Below are 22279 nucleotides of genomic sequence, written 5' to 3' on the forward strand. Positions count from 1 at the left end.
TGATGAAATCTACTTTGCATGTTTTTAAAAACACGTTTTTGTTACTGTTTATAATTCCGAAGCCATCGAATGTATGTTATCGTGCTATGAAAATGTCCGTTTGAGAGCAATCTTGAAAAACAAGATGTCCGCCGACTCATTATGAGTAGCTATTACACAATAGCGAATGCATTTTCTATCTGCACAAGCTATTTACAAATTTGTAATACGAAGGGGTCACTTAGCGGATGAATCAGTGGCACAGTCTAGTCCTGGAGACGGGCAACGTTCCTGGTTCTCACATGACTCGCAAGTGCATTCATCAGTACACTGAAGTCCTTGAATGGCACACACACATTGACAGTCCTTTCTTCTACAGGTTTTTGTCTTTGTCCAAGAGCAGCTAACCATTTCCAATATTTCTTCTGGAGCGAAGTCTTCAGTTGTCCATTTTATATAAGATCGTCACAGCTTCTTTCCTAGCCATGTCCCACTGGACCCACAAGATTTTCCTGAGTTTCTAAAGAATGCTTTGTAGTTTAACAGCAACAGGTGCTGCCATATTTGATTTAGTTGGTGGAAGCAAATGTGGCACAAGTTGACTCATGCAAATGAGACTCTACCTTGTTGCACCCATGTTATTACTATTAGTTATACCATATATTGCACTCATATACTTCACGAAGCACGGAAAGAGTTTCTGTAGTGCATTCAGCTTCAGAGTACTTCCAAGGCCTTGAAAAAGTTCAAGATATTGTTCGTGTTTCTACATTAAAAGGAACGGTTTTATTTTTCCTTTTCCGACAAAAATGCTTCTACTGAATAGCAACCTGTAAAAGCGTGATATCCCAGAAAAGCGTTGTGCCAAGACTTTCACAATTAAATATGGAACATTTCTGTTGAACATGAATGGCCAGAAAGTGAACTTTGTGGTGGACAAACACCGCATGCATGGGTTTCCTCGGGGTTCTCCCGTTTCCTCCCACTTCTTCATTCCACCATTTCATTCATTTCTCATCATCACCGTCTCCTTTAGCCTAGCCGGCATAACCGTGGGACGTAAAACTCAAAAGATTTCATTTCATGAATGGCCACAGTAGATTTTACACTTGAACATTTTTACCATCACTTGTGGTGAAACATGGAGGAACAGAACTTATAGTGGAAATTTCGTCACATATTTCATGTCGGGTTTCCGTTTTTGACCAATAATAGCTAATCGAGCAAATAATTCAGTCACTCTTCACTTGCACAGATCTTTCTTTCAGTTTTACGCTCTTACTAGCTGATGGTATTCTTGTCTTCTTTATTGGAGCATAGAAGTTGATTTTATTTTGTTGTAATCGTTTCTCAATAAATTCAAGAGCCAGGTACTCTCCGACTCTCTCGGCTTAAGAATCAGATTTGAAGCGGTGCTATCAAGTTCTCTTCCAGAACTGAGGACAGTAACACATGGTGGTGTAAATGGGTTTACATCCCACTCATGACATGTTTGAACTAATTGATGTAGATCAGTTTGGTCCCGCTTCATCCGGCTGTGGCTGAGATCAGCATGTGTGTCTTCACTTCCGTCTACTCAGATTCCTGCGAATTCTCGACGACGTGGGACTGCTCCAGTACGCACATGTTGAGAGAGAATCCATCGATTTAAGGCACTTTCACTGAATTTTATGGTGTCTCCTTTATCTTTCATGCTTTTGTTCGGTCGCTCTACGACATAATCAATTGCAACACCACTGAAGGGTAAAGCACTGATGTGAGCAGACAACCCACAGGTTCGAAAGTAGTTATCAGCTTGTGGATGCGTGAGGGGTAGAGACATTGTGATCCAGTAATAAGTCAAATGTCGGGCATAATTATGGTGTTCATACTTAAACACATCCTTCTTATACAAAACAAATAAAGATCCCAGTCAGCCTGTCTGACTGCTCTTATTAAACCATAAAGCAACTCACATGTGAAAAAAAATATTCCCACAGTATAAACATTTGTCCATGGGTACAATTGGAAAATGTTTCCTCGCAGGGTTTTCAGGTTTATAAAAGATTCACATGATAAAAATTCTTGAAGAAATGTTGACGAAGGAGACTGCCGAATTGTCTGAATTTGTTCCTTTATATCTGATAAGGCATCATGTGATATAGAGTTCTGTTCAGTTTATGTGAGTCAATTGAGTAATACTTGTAGCTTCAGGACCATCATACTTTCGTACGTGAGTTTCAAGGATCTCATGCACCGATTATAATGTCTACATGCAAGGACACTTTCAACAGAACCCGCAGCTACCACTCCTGACTTAGTAAGTAAATCTGCTAAGCCTAGTAATCCGAATTTTTTACCTATTATTGTTGCAGAGTTCATAACAATGTGAAAATCTCCCATTCGTAGAATAATGTTAGACAATAACGTTTGCTCTTTCTCAACTTTCACCATCTTGCAATATATTGCACGGTCACCCACAAATGGTACATTTAAAGCTTTTCTAAGGTTCTCGCTCAAATTCAAAATTGAGAAAATTACTGTAATATTCGTTGGAGACTGTAGATTCACTAGAATTTGTTTGGCAACACTCCTATTCTGTTTTACGTCAGAAACAGTATGATTGAAACCAGTCCAAGGTGGCTGGCAGAAGGTAATCTGCGACATCAACGTTCAGAATGTGAGGGTTACGTTGTAACACTTACATAAGATTAACATCCCTTGTTCTCAGCCATCTAATTAACTGCTGATTGGTTACATCTATGGAAATGTCTGATGGTACACTTGCTGGTTGAGTTCTAAAGGCATGATAAGGTTCAGTATTGTTTGGTGGTAATGAAAAAGAACGTCGCTTGGATCTTGGTTGCGAATCTTCATCCCTAATGTGTCGTCCTCCTCCTCTACACCACTGTTGTATGATACATCCACTAGTACCATGAAAAGTACCTCCTCCTGTGAGAGTTTCTTAGTTAATGTCAGTGTTGTTGAATACTAAAGTAACAGGTTTATTCAAGGCAAAAGTAGAAGGAGGAACCCATACATTTGATTCATAGCAATTATGTGCAATAGCAGTTTCAACTTCGCTTATATACTCATTAGAAACGCCATGACATAAACGGTTCAGGAGTCTTACAACTTCAAATGACCCAGTGAGTTGACTAACTGTCCATGTAAACTATAGTGTTTTTGGAAGCACTAAATTCCCATCTGATGCTGAAGATCCGATATTCTGAACTACACTAAGTATTCGCCGGTGTACAACTGGTCCAACACGTAACCTCTTAGTTTCGTAATCGACCATTCGGCTGGTATTACCAAAATAAAATCCCACTTATCTTATTGAATAAAGATGGAAGTATAAACACACCGTCTTCACAGATGTTAGTGGATTTTGGTGGCCACGACAATTTGGGCTAAACTTGTAATATTTCATGGCAGATTCTGCGGCAGCATTCATAGAGCTGGAGTAAATCGCCATCAGCAATTGACCCCAGCACTCCTGCTTCGATGGCATCATCAGTGGAAGTGTGAGTAGAATACAACATTTCACAGTGAGAAACAGAATTGAGCATTGGTTTCCAAAGAATATATTTCATCACCAAAAGATGCCTTAATTTTGTTCTTCAGACGAGTACTCTGAACACTAGTCAACCCAACGCCTTTTTGTAACAATTTAGTCAATCGGTAGTTATGGCGGTAGAATTATACGCCATGACTACCGAAAGTTTCAGTGCTTCATTATTTTGAATGACTGTCTTCTAGTATGCTAACAAAAGCATTGAAAGCACACATTGTTTCTGTAGCATGATAATATATATGTCTTTGGAAATGTTTTCACTGCAATCAGTAACCAAATCCTATTTTGTTTTTAAAAACATGCAAAGTAGATCACAATCAAAGGTCACAAAATTCAACACTTTATTCTGCTTAAAATGAGGTACTTTCCTTAGTTTCAAAGATAGGGATATATTATTATCGTTAGAAAAGCGAGATTCCACTCTATAACGTTTACTTATGGCTATTTTCCATATCTCTAGTAGTTTCAAAGTTATCTACCATGAAAGAAGCTTAAACGAAGAAACCCAAATTTTGTAGATAAAAGTCGCCATATTTAAAGATGGCGGTACTATATAACAGTTCAACTTACTACATAGCTTTTGGCATTCATTACCTTTAATTTGACACCAGAATGAAGTTTTTATCTTCATTCTGTGATGAAATATAACTATTTAAGCATAAGTGGGTGTTCGCGCGACCGCCATATTGGTGACGTCATTTTAGGGGTGAATGGACACTTTTTCAGGATAGTAATCACTAGCGTGCGCAGGACATCGGGAATGTGGGTGCCAGATCTAAAGTACCACCATATGGAATGTCGTCCTCCCCCCTTAATCCCCTAAGAAAAAATAGCGTCATTGCACCCGACGCTGCGTCGACGACGCACGGCACACATGCAGACGGGAAATAATTTACACGTAATCTCTTCTAAGTTTGTAATAATTCTACATAAAAAAAAAGTTTGTCTAATGGCGGTGCCAAGGCACCCATGGCACTCACGTTGCGCACGCCTATGATAGTAATATACTAATTCACCATATTTTTCTCTATAAGAATCAGTCATAAAACCCAACTGACAAAGAAGTGCAACCTAGACCCCCACCTAGCCATCCGTCTAACAAGTATACTATACATAAATTGCTGATAAAGCGAAATAACGAGTAACTTACGAAATTTGTCTCCACAGTGCCCTCACAGACTTTCTGCGATGCAAGTTCAAATGAAACACACAGGTTACTGAGTCTACTCTTCATATCTGCAATTGGTTCGTCCTGCTTTAGAAGCTGAAGGATTAGATTTATCGTAGCCTGGCAAACAGTACATCTCTCCATTTTCGTTAAACGCCGATCAGGACTAATGCCCAAGTCCTTTACAATTGCATTGTAGTTGAGGTTCGTCGCTGTTGCGACTCTGGCCACAACTGAAAAATAACAGAAGAAAATAATTTAGACAATTTGCAGCTTTAAAAAAAAAATGGCGATGCCATGAAAAGAAATTTAATATACCTAGGTATAAAATTGAAAGTAACTGTGTGACTTCGTAACTCATGAACCACTCAACCGATCTCGATCAAATTTTCATCATAGATGAGGTTCGCGCCTGGGAAGCTTTTCATCATTTCACTTTGGCGGTAAAACTTAGGAGAGGGAGAAGAGAAGGATATTATATATATATATATATATATATATATATATATATATATATATATATATATATATATATATATATATACACACACGAGGGAGGACCCAAAAGAAATCGAACTTTCGTTCTATAAAAAATAGTTTATTACATTTTACAAAATTCTTTCAGTCTCCTTCAAAGCACTCTCCATTAAATGCGATTCATTTGTCCTATCGTCTTTCCCACTGTTTGAAGCACCTCTGGAACTCTGGAACTTTTATATCGTCCAATGCGCTCTGCGAAGTTCTTCTTACAGCCTCTACACCATCAAAACATTTTTCTTTTAGATTTTGTTTAATTCTCGGAAAATGTAATCATGTTGGTTAAAAAGTTTGGATCACTTTCAATCTGATTTTACAAGTCCCGGCTCAAATTCAGACGAATGATTTGATCCTGTGTGAACAGGCGAGAAACAAACTTAGCGGCAACATGTCTCATTTGCAAAACCTCACGCTGGCACGAGCTCCAACTCACTCCTGCTTGTTTTGAAATATAATCGATCACGAAACGACGATCCTCGATGATTTTGGGGCAGATTTGTTCGATGTTGTCGTTTTGAAATGATGAAGAGCACCCAGAACGAGCATTATCTTCAACACTCATCTCAACACACTTAAAGCGCCCAAACCACTCAAAAAATTGTGTGCTGTTCATAGTATCCTTCTTGAAAGCCTGTGGAAGCATTTGGTAAGTTTTCGTTTCCGATTTTCCAAGTAGGAAGCAAACACCCTCCTTGTTCCTTTGAATCTGCCATAACAATTTCACAAGCGGCAAACGAGAACAGTTGAGAAAAACAATAATACGATCAAACGTTAACCTCTTACGCAGACGCCGCTTGGCCAACTGATCTGGGAAAGTCCCTACTAGACCCACCTAGCAGGAGAATCTCTACTACGCCTAGGAACGGCAGCGCTCTTTCAATCCGGTTTCTGTTGGGCCCCTCGTATATTATATATATATATATATATATATATATATATATATATATATATATATATATATATATATATATATATATATATGTCCATATTTAGGTGTTATTCTGTGCTCGAGCATAGGGTGACAGAATTTAGGGGCGGCAACATTTTCGAATTTTTTTAAAGTCACAATAAAGTAATATTTAAAACTAACAACCAGCAGAGTCCCGCGCAAGCGCGAGAAAATATGTTAAAGTGTTTAATTCGCTCTAATTACAGTAGTTACTAATTAGCTAGTTTATCTGATTGTTTTTAAAAAGTTATCCTTCCCCACTCCAAGAGCTGAGGATGAAGTTGAACATGATGTTAACTGATACCGTTAAACATAGCGAACTCGAAAACTATGGATTCAACACTAATATCTGTCGTTTTCGATTACTTTTAAAATTTTGCCCGCTCCCTTGGGAGTGGAGTACGACTTTGAAGTTTAATTAGTTTAAAACTGTCACTATCCATCTCAGCGACCCCAGAATCTATGAATTCAACTCTAATATTGGTCGTTTTCGATTATTTTTAAAATACCCCTATGTTATTCTAATGAGGACTTTGCATCCCCATATCTCCCCTCAGGTGTGACCTAGAACATATTTGGACCATTCCCAGACTTTTAAAACATATTAAAATTTCATATTTCTATCTATTATGGTTCTCGAGTTCAAAGTGCTACAGACAGACAGTTTATTTTATTATTAATATGGATGCTATTAGACCATTACTGACGGTGAATAGTGTAAACAATCAGTTATCACCAATAATTATTGATGTCTCACAGTGACGTCCACTAATGGATGCCAGCCAATCACAGCTTCAAAATTACGCTCCCATTGGATCTTTAGTAGGCTAGTCACTCTCTCTCTCTCTCTCTCTCTCTGTGTGTGTGTGGGGGGGGGGGGGGGGTTGGACTCGGGTGTCGCTCTCATTCTACTTCCTGTGTGTTGGTATCGATGACGGCTTGTGTCCTTGTTTGGGACATAAGTTTTTTGGGGGTGCAAATTATTTAGAGCACAGGGGCGCATAATATATAAATACTAGGGATGGGCAAAACCGGTTTCTATAAAAACCGAAACCCGAGAAACCGACATTTCGGTTTTCTCCAAAACCGGTTCGGTTTTCACCGAAACTGGTTTCGGTGAAAACTTTTCGAAAACACATAAAACTATTTCTGTGGAAATAAAGAATGAGTCAGAAAAAACTTGGCCAGTAACTTTGACCAAAAAAGTAGGTAAAGAAATGAAAAGAAAGGTCGTTTGCATATTTTAGTTGACTATAAAGTTTAAAAAAATAAACACACAAAATATATTATAAAGAACTAATTATGGAAAAATGCTCGTACATTACTCTTAATCCGCTTCATAAGAGTTCGCACATCTTCTTCTGTCATTTGATTGGCAGCTGCAGTCCACTTGCGACGAAAAGTTTTCAAGTCAGCCGCCTTCCCTTTTGATGTTTTCAATGTTCTTTTAATGTGGGCCCAATATTTTTCAATTGGCCTAAGTTCAGGGCAATTTGGTGAATTTGCCTCTCTTCGAACTGCGACGATACCCTTTTCTTTATAACAATCAGTGGCTGCTTTAGAGTAGTGAGAGGTAGCAAGATCTGGCCAAAAGAAAACAGAGTTACTGTATGACATCACAAATGGATACAAGCGTTTTTGTAAACACTCCTTCGTATAAATTTCGCCGTTAATTGTCCCTGTTGTGATGAACGCTTTCCTTTTTTTACCGCATGAACAAATAGCTTGCCAAATCAAATATTGTTTGGGATATTTGGATGCCTTCCGTTGTTTAAATTTATCCTGCAAATCTCCCCTCTTCAGTGCCACGTACTACTCCTTTCCGGGAATTTGACTGAAATCAGCGACACAATAGGTTTCGTCGTCCATAATGCAACATCCATATTGAGTAAGGTACTGATCATAGAGTTTTCTTGCTCTGGATTTTGCCGTCACTTTTTGCTTTTCGTCTCGGTTAGGTACCTTTTGGACTTTGAAAGATCGTAAACTTTTCCTTGCTTAAATCTGTGCACTGTAGATTGGGACGCTTTGACCACACCAGCAACTGCTCTTTCCGATAAATAAGGATTTTGACGCAGCAATGCAGTAACCCTTTTCTCCAGCTTCGGTTGGCTAGTCCCCGGTTTTCTACCTGAGCCAGGTTTTCTTTCAACAGTTAAATCTTGTGCGTACTTTTTAATTACATTTTGCACAGTAGACCGAGGGTATTTTACGAGTTTGCTTAATTTATTTAAGGACATACCTGGATTTTCGAGGTATTTGTTCACAATTAGTTTTCGTTTTTCTAACTGACTCATCGTTCTTTACCACAGTATGCACACTTCACAACTGACAATCTATTCGTGAGTAAGATCGACAGTCTGCCCTTGCTTATGCACAGTGCTGCCAATGTTCATCTTATATACTAGAAAATATGGAGGGAGGAAAGTGGCCAGGTTTTTTCTGACTCATTCTTTAAATTCGGTTTCCGGAGAACAATCAAACATTCTGGTCAGAAATAGAACAAATTTTGAAAAAAAAAAAAAAAAAAACGGAATCGGTTTTGAAGAAAACCGTAACAGGAACAGGTGAAAAACCGAACCGGTTTTGAAGAAAACCGAAACCGGTTTTTGAAAATTTGGAAAAACCGGTTTCGGTTTTTCTAAAAACCGAAAAACCGGTTTTTGTTTCCACCACTAATAAATACGGGCCTGTATATATAAAAACAAATACAATTTAGTAAGTCTTGAATCACGCGACCGATCTCGATCAAATTTGTCTCATAGATCAGGTTCGAGCCTGGGACGACTTTTATCATTTCACTTTGACGGTGCAACTAGGGGAAAGGGAGGGGGATATTACATATCATATATATATGGTCGAAAATGAGCAATATTTGTGTCATTACGTAGTTTTCGGGATCGCTGACTTGAACAGTGACATTTCCGATGCCGTTTATATCCAAATTCAGCCCCGCAACTTGGAGAAGGGAAGGGGAATATATAAAAATGATCGAAAATGACCGATATTACTGTCGATTACACAGTTTTCGGGGTCACTGAGACGAACAGTGACACTTATGATTCCGTTTAAATCCAAATTCAGCCCCCATTAGTATTTTTTTGTACAAAACGAAACTTATTCCTCTGCTGTGCAAAGAACGGGTATTCTGCTAATTAATGATAATTAAGAATGAAATTAAATTAAATATTTACGTTTCAAGATTATGTCCTGCAGGCTAAAGGAGACGGGTGAGTAATTCAACCGAAAAAAAAAAATGAAAAATTGGTGGGGTGAAAATGACAAAGGAGACGAGAGAAAACCCACAGACACTATATTCTCCATCACAAACTCAGTGATCGGAAATCGAGCCAGATACCCTTCGCATCTGAGGTGTGCGTTCTACCACTGAGCTACTGTGCACTCAATGATAACGAAGGAGGAAAATAGAAAGGTTCCGGGGCCGAAAAGTGACACTACACAGATCTTTTGAACCAGGTTCAATCAGGAAACCCTGCAAATATCTTAAAGTTACTTTATGAAATACTAGAATACCTGTCCTTTGCACGGGGAGAATACGTTTCATTTTGGACATAAAGTACTAATAGGGCTAAATTTGGATTTCAACGGCATCTGAAGTGTCATTATTCGTCTCAGCGATCCCGAAAACTATGAATTCGACACACTAATATCAGTCACTTTCATATTATATATATATATATATATATATATATATATATATATATATATATATATATATATATATATATATATATATATATATATATATATATATATGGGATTGAACTTTGATTTAAACGACATCAGAAATATCACTGTTCATCTCAGCGACCTCGAAAACTACGGATTCGACACTAATATCGATCATTTTCCAATCATTTTTAAATGTCTCTCCCCTATCGTTAAGTTGCACCGTCAAAGTAAAATGATAAAAAAAATAAAAACATCCAGGTCCAAAACTCATCCTATGTGGCAAATTTGATTTAGATCGGTCTCGTTGTTCAAGATTTATTGTGTTTTATTTATTTTTTTATGTATCTTGTCCTCCCCTACGTTGTACCGTCAAAGTGAAATGATAGCATCACTCCCAGGCTCGAACCTCATCTATGTTGAAAATTTGATCGAAATCAGTCAGGTGATTCAAGAGTTAAATCACAAACATAGTCACTTTCATTTTTATATATTATCGTCTGAGATTCAATAACGCGTAAGTACCATTTCAACAATTTTACAGGAGAGAGAAAAAACTGTTTAATATCTAGCTTTAGCCTCATTATACGCGGATAACAGAGCATTTTTTTCGTGATATGAGTGCACTACTTAACCAGATTGTGCGCCATCCTATATTGATAAATTCGCCAAAATTGAACACACGCGGTAGAGACGACGATATATTGATTTAACGCCCCACGAATAACTTAGTCAAACTTTTTCATGTCGTAGTATCATTCTGCACAGGATAAATACACTAGCCTTGTTTTAGGTGGTGGACAGGATAGAATGAGTTAAACTACTGTTCAATGTACTTTACAGTGGCATAGTCAACAAGTTGTTCTAAGATGGCCATGACTTTTTTCAGACGGACCGGGCTTTAAAAAAAACCTACAACCAAAGCAAAAATCTTTTTTCGGAATATAAATACATTAAGGATTCTTCAAACATACATAAATAAATGTATTATTATTATTATTATTATTATTATTATTATTATTATTATTATTATTATTATTATTATTATTATTATTATTATTATTATTATATTTTCAGTATGCCACCGTAGGGTCTTGACATTGCGTGTAGTCACAGATTGTAGGAAATATTTCAATAAACTATTCTTCAGTTAATAAGAAAACTGAATGGTCCATTTGCTTGACTTTGCGGTTATACTAGGGTGACCAAATCGTCAACTAGAAAAAACGGGACAGCTTTTATTTCTGGATAGGTTGCTCCCCTAAATATATTTTTTAGCCTCTCCATTCTCTCTCTCTTTGTATCTCTCGCAAAAAGTGCAAATTTACACTTTTTCTTTTTAAACCTATTGAAAAGGTTGTGGAATTAATTAGATAACAAGTAACTGTCAGCAGCTAACAATACATGAAATATTTGAAAACATTACTAAAAATATATGAGCCCTCAAATCTGTCACCCACAGGATTTATAATTACTGTCAGCATCTGATTCCAACTCCTATATTTGCTTTTTCTTACTTTTAAACATTATTTCACTTACAACTAGTTTTCTTTTTACTTTCACTTTTATAGTTCTGTACCTTTGTTCCCCTTTCGTAATGTGTTACACAGCGGCGCAAATCTGTCTTCAACATTAGGGGGGGGGGTAAGATCGTTCTCACGTTTTTTTGTTTTTTTAAGTGATGCTCAACAATGCTGTGGAGGGTCAGGAGAGCAGTTGTCTTCAACATTGGGAGGCGGGCAAATTTGCGGCTTATTCTGGGGGACATCAATTTCATCTCACTTTCCTTTGTGGCAATCGGATACAAATCGTCACATTTCTTTAAAAAAGAAAGAAGAAAAAAAAACATTTCAAATCTAATTATTGGGGGTGACAGTCCCCTCCAGTTCCAAGATTGGAGGGGACATGTCCCCCTCATCCCCCCGGGTTTTGCGCCAGTGGTATTACATTTTAGTCAAATCACTGAAACACTGTACTGTACTGATGACAGCGCCTCAACCTTTCACCGCCCGAAACAGAGTAAAAACAGTTTGTTTTTATGAGATTTTCAGCCCCTTGCACTGTCGTCTACGAAGTGGGAGTCTTAGAGGAGGCGGCCTAGGAGGGAAAACAGTGCAGCCAACACATCCAATATCGTTAACGTTGTAATGACGTTGCTCAGTAATTAGACATATTCCAATGTAATCACATAGCTTAGAAAATAATAATGTAAATTAGGAAATTTTAGCGATTCGAAAGATTTTTTGTACCCAATGTATGTAAATACGGGACATTTTGGCGTCCCGGGATAATTTTTCGGGATACCGGGAATGGTAATGAAAAAACGGGACAATCCCGTTTTTACGGGACGGTTGGTCACCCTAGGTTATACGAGTATAAATGGTTTAAAAACAAGTGAAACATAGTTTCGTTTGACAGTGGTGATATTTCAGTTTAACATACCACGATTATGCCCTTTAGTCTAACGGAGACCATGATTAAAAGCAAGTGAATGATGATGGAAATATTGGTAGAATGAGAAAACGGGAGGAAACGGGAGTACCCCGAGAAAACTCACGGACACACTGTTGTCCACCACAAGCTTACTTGTTCGGGGATCGAACCAGGGATCCCACGAACTAGATGTAGGCGCTCTATCACTGAGCCACTGTGCCGCCTAGAGGGATAAAGATAAATGAAACCTGTAGTGTAGAAAATTTCTAACACTTTTGGGTTTTGGTAGTGTGATAGAGGAGATAAGATCCACTGTTAAAACACTGAATCGACTGAAAAAAGAAGTATGTGACTTACTGTTTTTGTTTTATATCGGTAAAGATTGAAACCAGAAGTTTTTGACTATTACTGTTTTTGTTCTATGACAATAAAGACTGAAATCAGAAATGGTCGACTATTACTGTTTTTGTTCTATGGCAATAAACACGGAAACCAGAAATGGTCGACTATTACTGTTTTTGTTCTATGGCAATAAACACGGAAACCAGAAATGGTTGACTATTACTGTTTTTGTTCTATGACAATAAAGACTGAAATCAGAAATGGTCGACTATTACTGTTTTTGTTCTATGGCAATAAACACGGAAACCAGAAATGGTCGGCTATTACTGTTTTTGTTCTATGGCAATAAACACGGAAACCAGAAATGGTCGACTATTACTGTTTTTGTTCTATGGCAATAAAGACTGAAACAAGAAATGGTTGACTATTACTGTTTTTGTTCTATGACAATAAAGACTGAAACCAGAAATGGTTGACTATTACTGTTTTTGTTCTATGACAATAAAGACTGAAACCAGAAATGGTTGACTATTACTGTTTTTGTTCTATGACAATAAAGACTGAAACCAGAAATGGTTGACTATTACTGTTTTTGTTCTATGACAAAGACTGAAATCAGAAATGGTCGACTATTACTGTTTTTGTTCTATGGCATAAACACGGAAACCAGAAATGGTCGGCTATTACTGTTTTTGTTCTATGACAATAAAGACTGAAACCAGAAATGGTTGACTATTACTGTTTTTGTTCTATGACAATAAAGACTGAAACCAGAAATGGTTGACTGTTACTGTTTTTGTTCTATGACAATAAAGACTGAAACCAGAAATGGTTGATTTCTACCACTTGTGATTTGATCAGACTGTTAACGAAGAAGGAACCTATTCGTGGGACGCTCAACCGATTACAGAAATAACCCCATTTCGGTATCTCTTACTGCAGGGTATTCTTGCCCTGATACGTATCAACAGACAGACAGACAGACAGACAGACGAATGGACGGACAGGCATACAATAACCGTTCTATGAGACTTCTGAAATTTATGCATAGCACAGTTTGCAAATCTAAAAATTAAGAAAAATAAAATAGTACACTAATAAATTCGTAAATATGTACACTTATGTCCTAAATTATTGTCGCATGTCTATAAATATGTTGTAGGAATACAATTTAATGACTAATTCGCCCGGTATTTCTTATAACGTTGGTTTGTGTATAATCGGCAAAGACATGCATGGGGCAAATCTCATGTCAAAAAAGCAGTAAGTAAGAACAATAAAACAAAAATAAAACTTTCTTGTCCATTTAGCAACATTTTGTTTTACTCATTCTAATTTTCGTATTTATAATTCTTTTGCTATGAAATTTACCACATATATGCATTTCCCGATTATACACAGTATTAGTATTAAAAGTATCATACAAAATCATTATCAAATTATATTCTTACAAGAAGACAGTTATAGATATGCGAAAATAATTTTGGACATGGCTGTACATCCAATAATTCAAATGAGGGTAATAGAAGTATGAAAAAGTAGAAATATCAAAATGGATAGTTAGTTTCAGTTGTTTTTGATAATTTTAACGTATTAATGTAGAATAATAATAATAAAAAAAACAGGTTGCGGTGGCTCAGTGGTAGAGAGATCATCTCTGTACGTGGACTGCCTGGTCCTGCTAAATGGGCTTTGTGTTGGACAAACACTGTGTGCGTGGTTTTTCTCGGAGTTCTCCCATTTTCCTCTCTCTCAAAATTTTACAATTATCATCCATTTCATCATCGCCATCTCCTTTAATCTTATGACATAACGTGGGACGTTAAACTAAAAAAAATGGTTCCTTTCATTATCTACTGTAAACTTTATTTCGTTTGCTATAAGTATTAAACAAGTTTATAGACATACACGTGTATATGATAGATACATGATAGACGAATCCAATTTAGGGGACCACTCCACTACTATACATTACAATGCAGTGTCAATAAAATATACAACAGCATTTCTACTGGAAGTGTAACTTTGGACAATGATAGTTTAGTACCGACAGTAGCGACACCATACGGAGCAGCTGTAAAGTTTTTGCTTACACCAAAGTCGACGGTTGATATTCATTAAATTGGTAACACTGCAAGTGATATTCCCAATTACAGTGTTCTAACACAGATGCATTTACATAATTAACATATTTCTTTTGGAATTATTTTGCTGTGCTGCAGAGGTGGCTCTTTGAGGAAAGTTGCATCAGCAAAAATCCAACATTTTATTGATACAAGACAAGGAAAATAAACTTGAAAATATGTAGTAATTCTTGTACGTGTATAAATTGTACCGGTAAAATGTGTACTAATTTCCTTAACTTGTAGCAGTAAAATACTCGTATTAATATTTAGCGATGTGATCTCACTTCAAGAGCCGCCACTGTTGATGTGTTACATATAAACAGTCTGATTACATTTTATAATGTTGCAAACCTTCTACATTGGAGAATTTTAGACGGTAATTGATTCTGACTCACTGTTAAGTAATTTTTTTTTTTCTTGTCTCAGATGATGAATCGTTACTACATATAAATAGAATTTTCTGCGTGTTTCTAATAACTGTAGTTGGTTAACAGGTTGGAATGATTTCAAATTTTGGACACATACAAGTCTGTGCGTATGTGAGAAATCTGAAATATTTAGATTCAATTTGTTCAAGATGCTGACTTTGTTTATGAGTGTGGCGATACCATGCTGTTGATGTATACTCTAATTTAGTCTTGTCAGTCATCAGGACAGGAGTTGAACAGAACACTGTGAACAGGCCAAGAACGAATAGAAAAAAAGTACTCCTAGTTCAATCTAAAACCACTTTTTACGGTCAAAAACAGTCTACATTCGAAGGGAAATGAGACCACGCGCATGGTTATATAATAAAATTGAGATCCGGTGATTGTGAAACCCAGGAAAGTGTGGAAAGTCGTGATCGGATATTTTTTTTTCTAAATCACGTTGTGACACAGGATCGCGCCCAGAAATTTTTGTTTGGAGGGGTACAAGCTTTGGGGGGGGGGAGAATCCAATACTACAAGCAAATACGTCTATACAGTATTAAGGGGGTATTATTTTGCACCTGTAGAGAGAATAAGTAATTGTAAAATACTTCCCTAACTTATTTATTTAATGACAGAACTTAATTGTTTTTATAAGAGAAAGAGTACACATGAAATGTAAGAGCAAATCTTCATGCTACCGACCTCAATCATTTCCCTGTGAAACAAGTATAGTTTTATTGAGAAAAATGTACAAATATATGGTCAGTTAGGAAGTTTTTGGGGGTCCGGACCCAATGAACTCCTCGTGGGTGTGCCCCCTGTTGTGACAGTACTAGTCATGTGACAAGGAGCCAAATCAACTTTGTAGATGTCATCCCCAGCAGGAAATATTGTTAGGACCATAGGAGAGATGTGACCCCTAATTCTTGCTCATAAGACTTGGCAGTCTTCATTTGACAGAGCAGTATAATAGGCCTTGCAGAAAATTACAATATCACTGCCCACACTGTCAGAGAAGCTATACTGTCATCCGCTCCTTGATAGCCAAGCTACTGATACAAATATCCATTCGGAATTACAAATATTGTACCAAAGAGGCATAAATTACACATTCTACAAACACAAACTAATTCAGTAAGACTTGTGGTTTCATTAAGAACAAAGCTGATAAAATAATAATGCTGCAGTACAATGGTATGCATAAGACTTACTGAAAATAAATATAAATTGATGAGAATATGGTAACATATAATACTGATTCTGAAGGGTTCAGAATGCATTGCTGCATCTGAAATCGCAAGATAGTCACACAAAAAGCATGTAAGTATGACCAACAAACAGCCAGTAGAGAGCCTTCAAGTATGCAGGGTTTAAGAAGGGAAGGAGAAGGGGAGCGCCAAATAAATAAGGTGGGAAATGATCGTATTCAAATTGGCATGTGATATTTATAACGGTCTATCAAGGTATTACATGATTATATACAGTATATATATAACTGATCGAAGATTACTGATATTAGTATCAAATCCATGGTTTTCGGGGTCCCTGAGTAGGGATGCATTCGAGTCGAGTCGAGTCGAGATTTAAGCCTGTCTCGACTCGTCTCGAGAAAATGTTGTCTCGACTCGTGTCTCGACTCGAAAATATGTTTCTGTCTCGACTCGTGTCTCGACTCGACAGTCTCTGTCTCGACTCGACTCGAATTCGAGTCGTCTCGAAATTCGAGTCGAGACAAAATGTACGAGTTAAAATATACGCACACATCAGCCAGACCATCATGACTACCTACCTAATTGTCAGTATGTCGACTTTTGGCATGGATAAAAACGGCGACACGTCTTGGCATACACGCAATGATCCTTGATAGGTCGCTGGAGAGAGATGGCACCACATGTGCTCACTCAGGTCACCTAATTCCCGTAAATTCCGGGAAGGGGGGCGATGTGTTCTGACGTCACGTTCAATCACATCCCACAAGGGACATCACTCAAATGTCCGGCTCCAATTTCAATGAAACTTTTTTTGCTGATAGAAGGCATGTATGCATCATTACTTGTGATGACAAATTTTTGCCATGGTGCATGTTTTCTATTTTTTTAATTACTTTTAAGGGTTGTGATGTGGTTATTAGAGATTACTACAGAAGTCCCTTACTACCCTTTGTAAACGGAGCGTTAATGAAGAAAAGTGAAGAAAAACCATGTGGATACATGTAAGTCCTGGGGGGAAGTCGTATGGTAGATATGACCTTGATGGCAGCCATTTTGAAATCCGCCTTTTTGAATTAAGGTCAAGTTTTCAAAATGGGAATAGGGTAATATGATACATAATTTCGGGCTAGAATTTAATTAGAAAAATAATGGCGAGGTTAGTTTTAAGATACACCCATTTGGGGGAAAGTTACAGGCATATTAATTGTTTTTACTTACTGTGTGCGTAAGTCCCTTCTTACTTTCGTCTCAAGACCTGTAAATCGATCGCAACGGCAGAGCCCGGTTTCGCACTAGTGTTTAGAAATCTTTAAACTCACTTGAGGCAATATTTGTGGATTATTGTATTGTATTCTGCCTTTAATTAAATTTGAACCCACTTCATGATCTTGTGTAAAGTATCACTAAAAGGGAATTTCTGTTTTTATGGAGAACGTAAGCATAGCAATTATAAAAGGTGAGTAAGGTGCGTATGTATTTATAAGAAAGTTTATTTTACGAGTCTTTTGTGGTTCCGCCAACCTATTCTTTAGTTTTTTTTTTTTCAAAATACTCATATCTCATAAATAAAAGAGCTATTATAAAATCTCTTACCACTATTCTTTAATACTTATAAAATTTTATTTATTGTAAAAGCACTGGCGAGATATTTCTTATCGCCCACTGAAATAATGGTGGAGCTCCTTCGTGGCTAACGGTTAGCATACTTGCCTTTGGCGTGGGAAACCTGGGCTTGATTCCCGGTGGGAGTTCATGTGGTTCGGATTCCACGTTAATCAGTAGGTCCACGTCACACATAGCCTCGCTGCTGAACGGGACGTTAAACTCAGAATCAATTCAACTCAAAATTATGGTTTTGACTTTATTATGATGTCATTAGTTTAAACGCCCAACTGCCCAGTAATTATAAACATTGACTACATTATAAAATTGTAATTTGTGTCGACTAAAATATCAGAAATTAAAGATTATTCTTTGGGTTTTGGAACATTTTGAAAAATGTGAAAAACTGGTACTGCACCGATACAACACACCTTTTGGATTTGTCATTGTGTAAAGTGATACAAACTAAAGAAGAATTACAACTTTATGAAATTGTATTAGGACTTATTATTTAGAAATAAACACCAAATAAGTGTGATAGTTCATATCCGTATCAAATACCAAGTTTATGATGAATCAACTACACAAAATAGGATCCTAAAACGTTCATTGCAATTTGTTCCATCCTTCAGTCGAACCAGGAACTGAAACATAAAGAGTGACATTTTCTTTTTAAAGACACTTTGTCCAGCTAAGTATTGTGAAGGTTTATGTCAGTAGAAGGAATTGCATTCCATTATACAAGCGCAATTTCACAACTTTATGTACACATTACTAAATATCGAACACCCTTGTCCATATGATTAGCGTACGCGTCTTTGGTGCGGGAGACCTAGGTTCGATTTCCGATGGGAACTCCTGTGGTTCTGAACCCACGTTAATTTGTAAGTTCACGTCTCATATAGTTTTGATGCTGAAAGGGACACTAAACTCTAATCTAATACTAAATACAAATATTTAAAGAAAAATGATGACGCACCAAGATGACGTGAATTTGGCTATCAAATCCATTTTGTGTTTTCAGTTATTTTCTAGTAGTATTTTTTCTAGGCATCCTTTCAAAAGACAGTGATGCAAATTTCGTAACTGCGAATTCCTGTTAGAAGCCATGAAATTACGATTAGATGCAAAATTTCCCGTCCACTAAAATAGATACCGTAAATTTACAATATCTAACAATAAATAATTTTGAAAGATATCGCTTTCGAGGGAAAAAATGAAGTGAAATCTTTGAGTTTTACGTCCCACGGTTATGGCGGTTAGGCTAAAGGAGAGGGGTGATGATGAGAAATTAGTGAAATCGTGGAATGAAGCAAGTGGGAGGAACGGAAGAACCCCGAGGAAACCCACGCACACGGTGTTTGTCCACCACAAAGTTCACTTGGTGTGAGCTGGGATCGAACCAGGGTCCCCAAGCACCAGAGGTGAACGATCTACCACTGAGCCACCGCGGCCCCGCTTTAGAGGGGCCATGACTTATAGTTGAGCTCATTCTCGTAGTATGAAAGGCATTATTTATAATTGTGCATGATAGGATCACAAACAAAATTTAAAAATATTATGTGCACTTTCTTTTAACAAACATTATATTGTCTTTTATGGTGTGGAAGGGAATGTTATGTTCGAAAACAAAAGTCCTTAACACGATTCTTGTTGCTACACACTGCATGTTCCTAGCCACAGAAAAGATGCAGCGATAGGTAGGCTATTTTTTTAATTGCTTTACATTAGCTTGATGTTTCAAGTCTTTTGTGTGTTTCTGAAGTTCACTTTTACCACAAAAGAGCTCAATATTAACATGTCTTACATAGCTTTGGTTCGATTCTCAACACGGACTGCAACTACCCGTTAAATTGTGCATCCGAAAGGCACTCTTTGTTAAACCTCGCTTATCACCGCTCATCTTAATAATATATATATAACTTCACCGCGAAGCAAATGTTGCATTTCTCTCTTTCATCCTAACACAAAACAAAACTAACCACAGCTGTGACACGAAGGAGCTATTTCGAAAAGAAACAAGCTGTGCTTCATAGAGATGTGTACCAAATGATAGAAGCAGTGGCGTATTTACGATTTTGTTTCGGGAGGGGCTTTGCTAACTTTCGGGGGGGCTTTGCCTGAAAATGTGAAAATTCTGCAAGATATTTCATATACTTGACTGTAGTAAGTAAGATTTCGGGGGGGGCTTAAGCCCGGAAGCCCCCCCCCTAAATACGCCACTGGATAGAAGTATAAAGTATTGTTTTCTTTCCTGTTTATTGATATCAGTTGGTGTTCTTAGTGAGTTTACTCATTAGTTTAGAAAGAGTATATATGGAATTTGGACATATGTTGTACGTATTCTCCTGAGAAATTGATGAGACCAGAAAAATTATAAGGGCAGATGGAATAGGTTTAAGCGCATCTACGTGACTTTATCAAATATTTATTCTCCATAATGGTACCACGCGGAAAACTTGGTATAGGCCTACTTTTATCTTTGCCTCCCTCTGTTAGCTGTTTTGTATCATATATATCGGATGGTTTTGATATTTCTTCTGATCATTAAAACAACAATGGTACCTGTGTGCGTGCAGAAATGCAAAAGCACAAGGTAACTTCCTATTTGATTTGGAAACAACAAACCCATTTCACGTGTGCGAGAGAAATTGAGCACAGCGTGATCGGGTGTTTACTCACGGTCAGTTCGCAGCAGGAGTCCATGGTAAAAGATTTGGCTATCTCGAAAACACTCGCAAAACCTTACAAATACGAAAGACTGCGCTTCAAAGAAAGTTTAGACACAGATGTTTCAATTTTCTTTTAGCATCTTTCTTCAGCAAAATAGTCGGTTCATTGTATTCGAAAACGGGAAGGGAGAAAGGGTGAATTTATATTTTATGTGGGGGGTAACGTTGTAAGTAGTATAAACAATACATACCGCTACTGAAGCACTTCCTTTAGCGGTATATCACTAGATCTGACCCTCATCCCACCTCAAGTTGTAAAGTAGAAAGGGGCAGAAGTATTCAACATGACTGCGCACTTGAGTTTCAGTTCACAATACTAAGACCAGTGAGCAAGTAAACAGTCTTTTGTAGGATCGTGTTTTACTTCTTGAATTTCTTTTTGAACATTTCTGTGAATTCAACAACAGAACGCAGTAGAAATACGGACTAGTTTTTACTCCAACAATTACTTTCGCTCCAACCCAGGGATGCCGCATTTATGATTTCGTACTAGATTTAGTGATTTTACTATTGAACTAGTGATCTAGTACGTACTTTGGGTAAATAGGCACATTTTAGTGATTTTTTTGCATTTTTTTCTGATGCAGACAAATGAGAAGGAAATGGTTCTTAAAATAAAAGAAAGAAGTATATTGCAGTTCAAAACAAATGTAGAAACCTTAAATTATTTTTTCTTTTCCCTCTGACTGAATGAAACCTCTGCTGTGTAACGACCTTAGGTAAACAACGGCTATCTTTGGTCCGCTACCTCCTTTTGTTAGCCAACATGAGATGGGTTACTTTTTTTTCCTGGAAGAAAGTGAAGAAATAATTATCCAGTACATTTACGTTTTGTCAGGCACACAGGCGCAGTCTGTACTTGTTTCCTAACGAATTTTAGCAACATAACATAAATGAAATATATGTACCAGAAAATAGAGGCAGTACAAACAGAAATTTTCATCTGTGACACATTTGATGAGAAATATAGTTAGATGTCACGTGCAAGCACTCTAAACATGTCCTATCCTGTAATTCTATTCGTATGTTTATGTAGGTGAGACTGAGAAATCAAGAAACAATAATAACTGGTTTTCTTCCAGGGGAAAAATCTAAATGTGAAGGGGTGTTACACTGGGACTTTAATTGCGTCCTTTGTACAAGATTAACAAGTAATAGCAATTTTTTAATTTATTTTAGTTCTTGGGGAGAGGAAGATGGAAGCGAACCCTCGTAAGGACCTCTGCAAGGAAACATGAATACTATCCGCCACTGTTTGTTACATTACACAAAATAGTTATATATATATATATTGAGTTTTAGTCAGGGTTTTCATTCTGCAGGAGAGGGGGGATAGTAATACCTGACGAACATTTTCTATTATCAGAGTGTTGCAATGATAGCATTTCCTCCATTATAACTTGGCCAAGCTAGTTGCATTATATGTAAGGATTAAGTTAGCCTAAAAAGCTTAAATTTCTATGGCTGTTTTACTCTGTACCCATGTTTCTCATTTTCGGTCTACGGGACTCTGTGTCCGGAAATTTTCGATGGCTTCCAAG

General features: G+C 37.2%; 1 protein-coding gene across 1 annotated transcript in view; it reads right to left on the reverse strand.

The window, feature by feature from the left end:
• LOC145684119 (sphingomyelin phosphodiesterase-like) overlaps window positions 1-22279 on the reverse strand; it is a 142322-nt gene that overhangs the window by 60166 nt on the left and 59877 nt on the right. The window contains exon 2 of the mRNA XM_081756045.1: window positions 4686-4936. Within this exon, the coding sequence (XP_081612171.1) occupies window positions 4686-4936 (251 nt within the window). The remainder of the gene's footprint in view (window positions 1-4685; window positions 4937-22279) is intronic.

This window comes from Thermobia domestica, chromosome 4 (assembly GCF_964235325.1).
Source record: "Thermobia domestica chromosome 4, izTheDome1.hap1.1, whole genome shotgun sequence".
NCBI lineage: Eukaryota > Metazoa > Arthropoda > Insecta > Zygentoma > Lepismatidae > Thermobia > Thermobia domestica.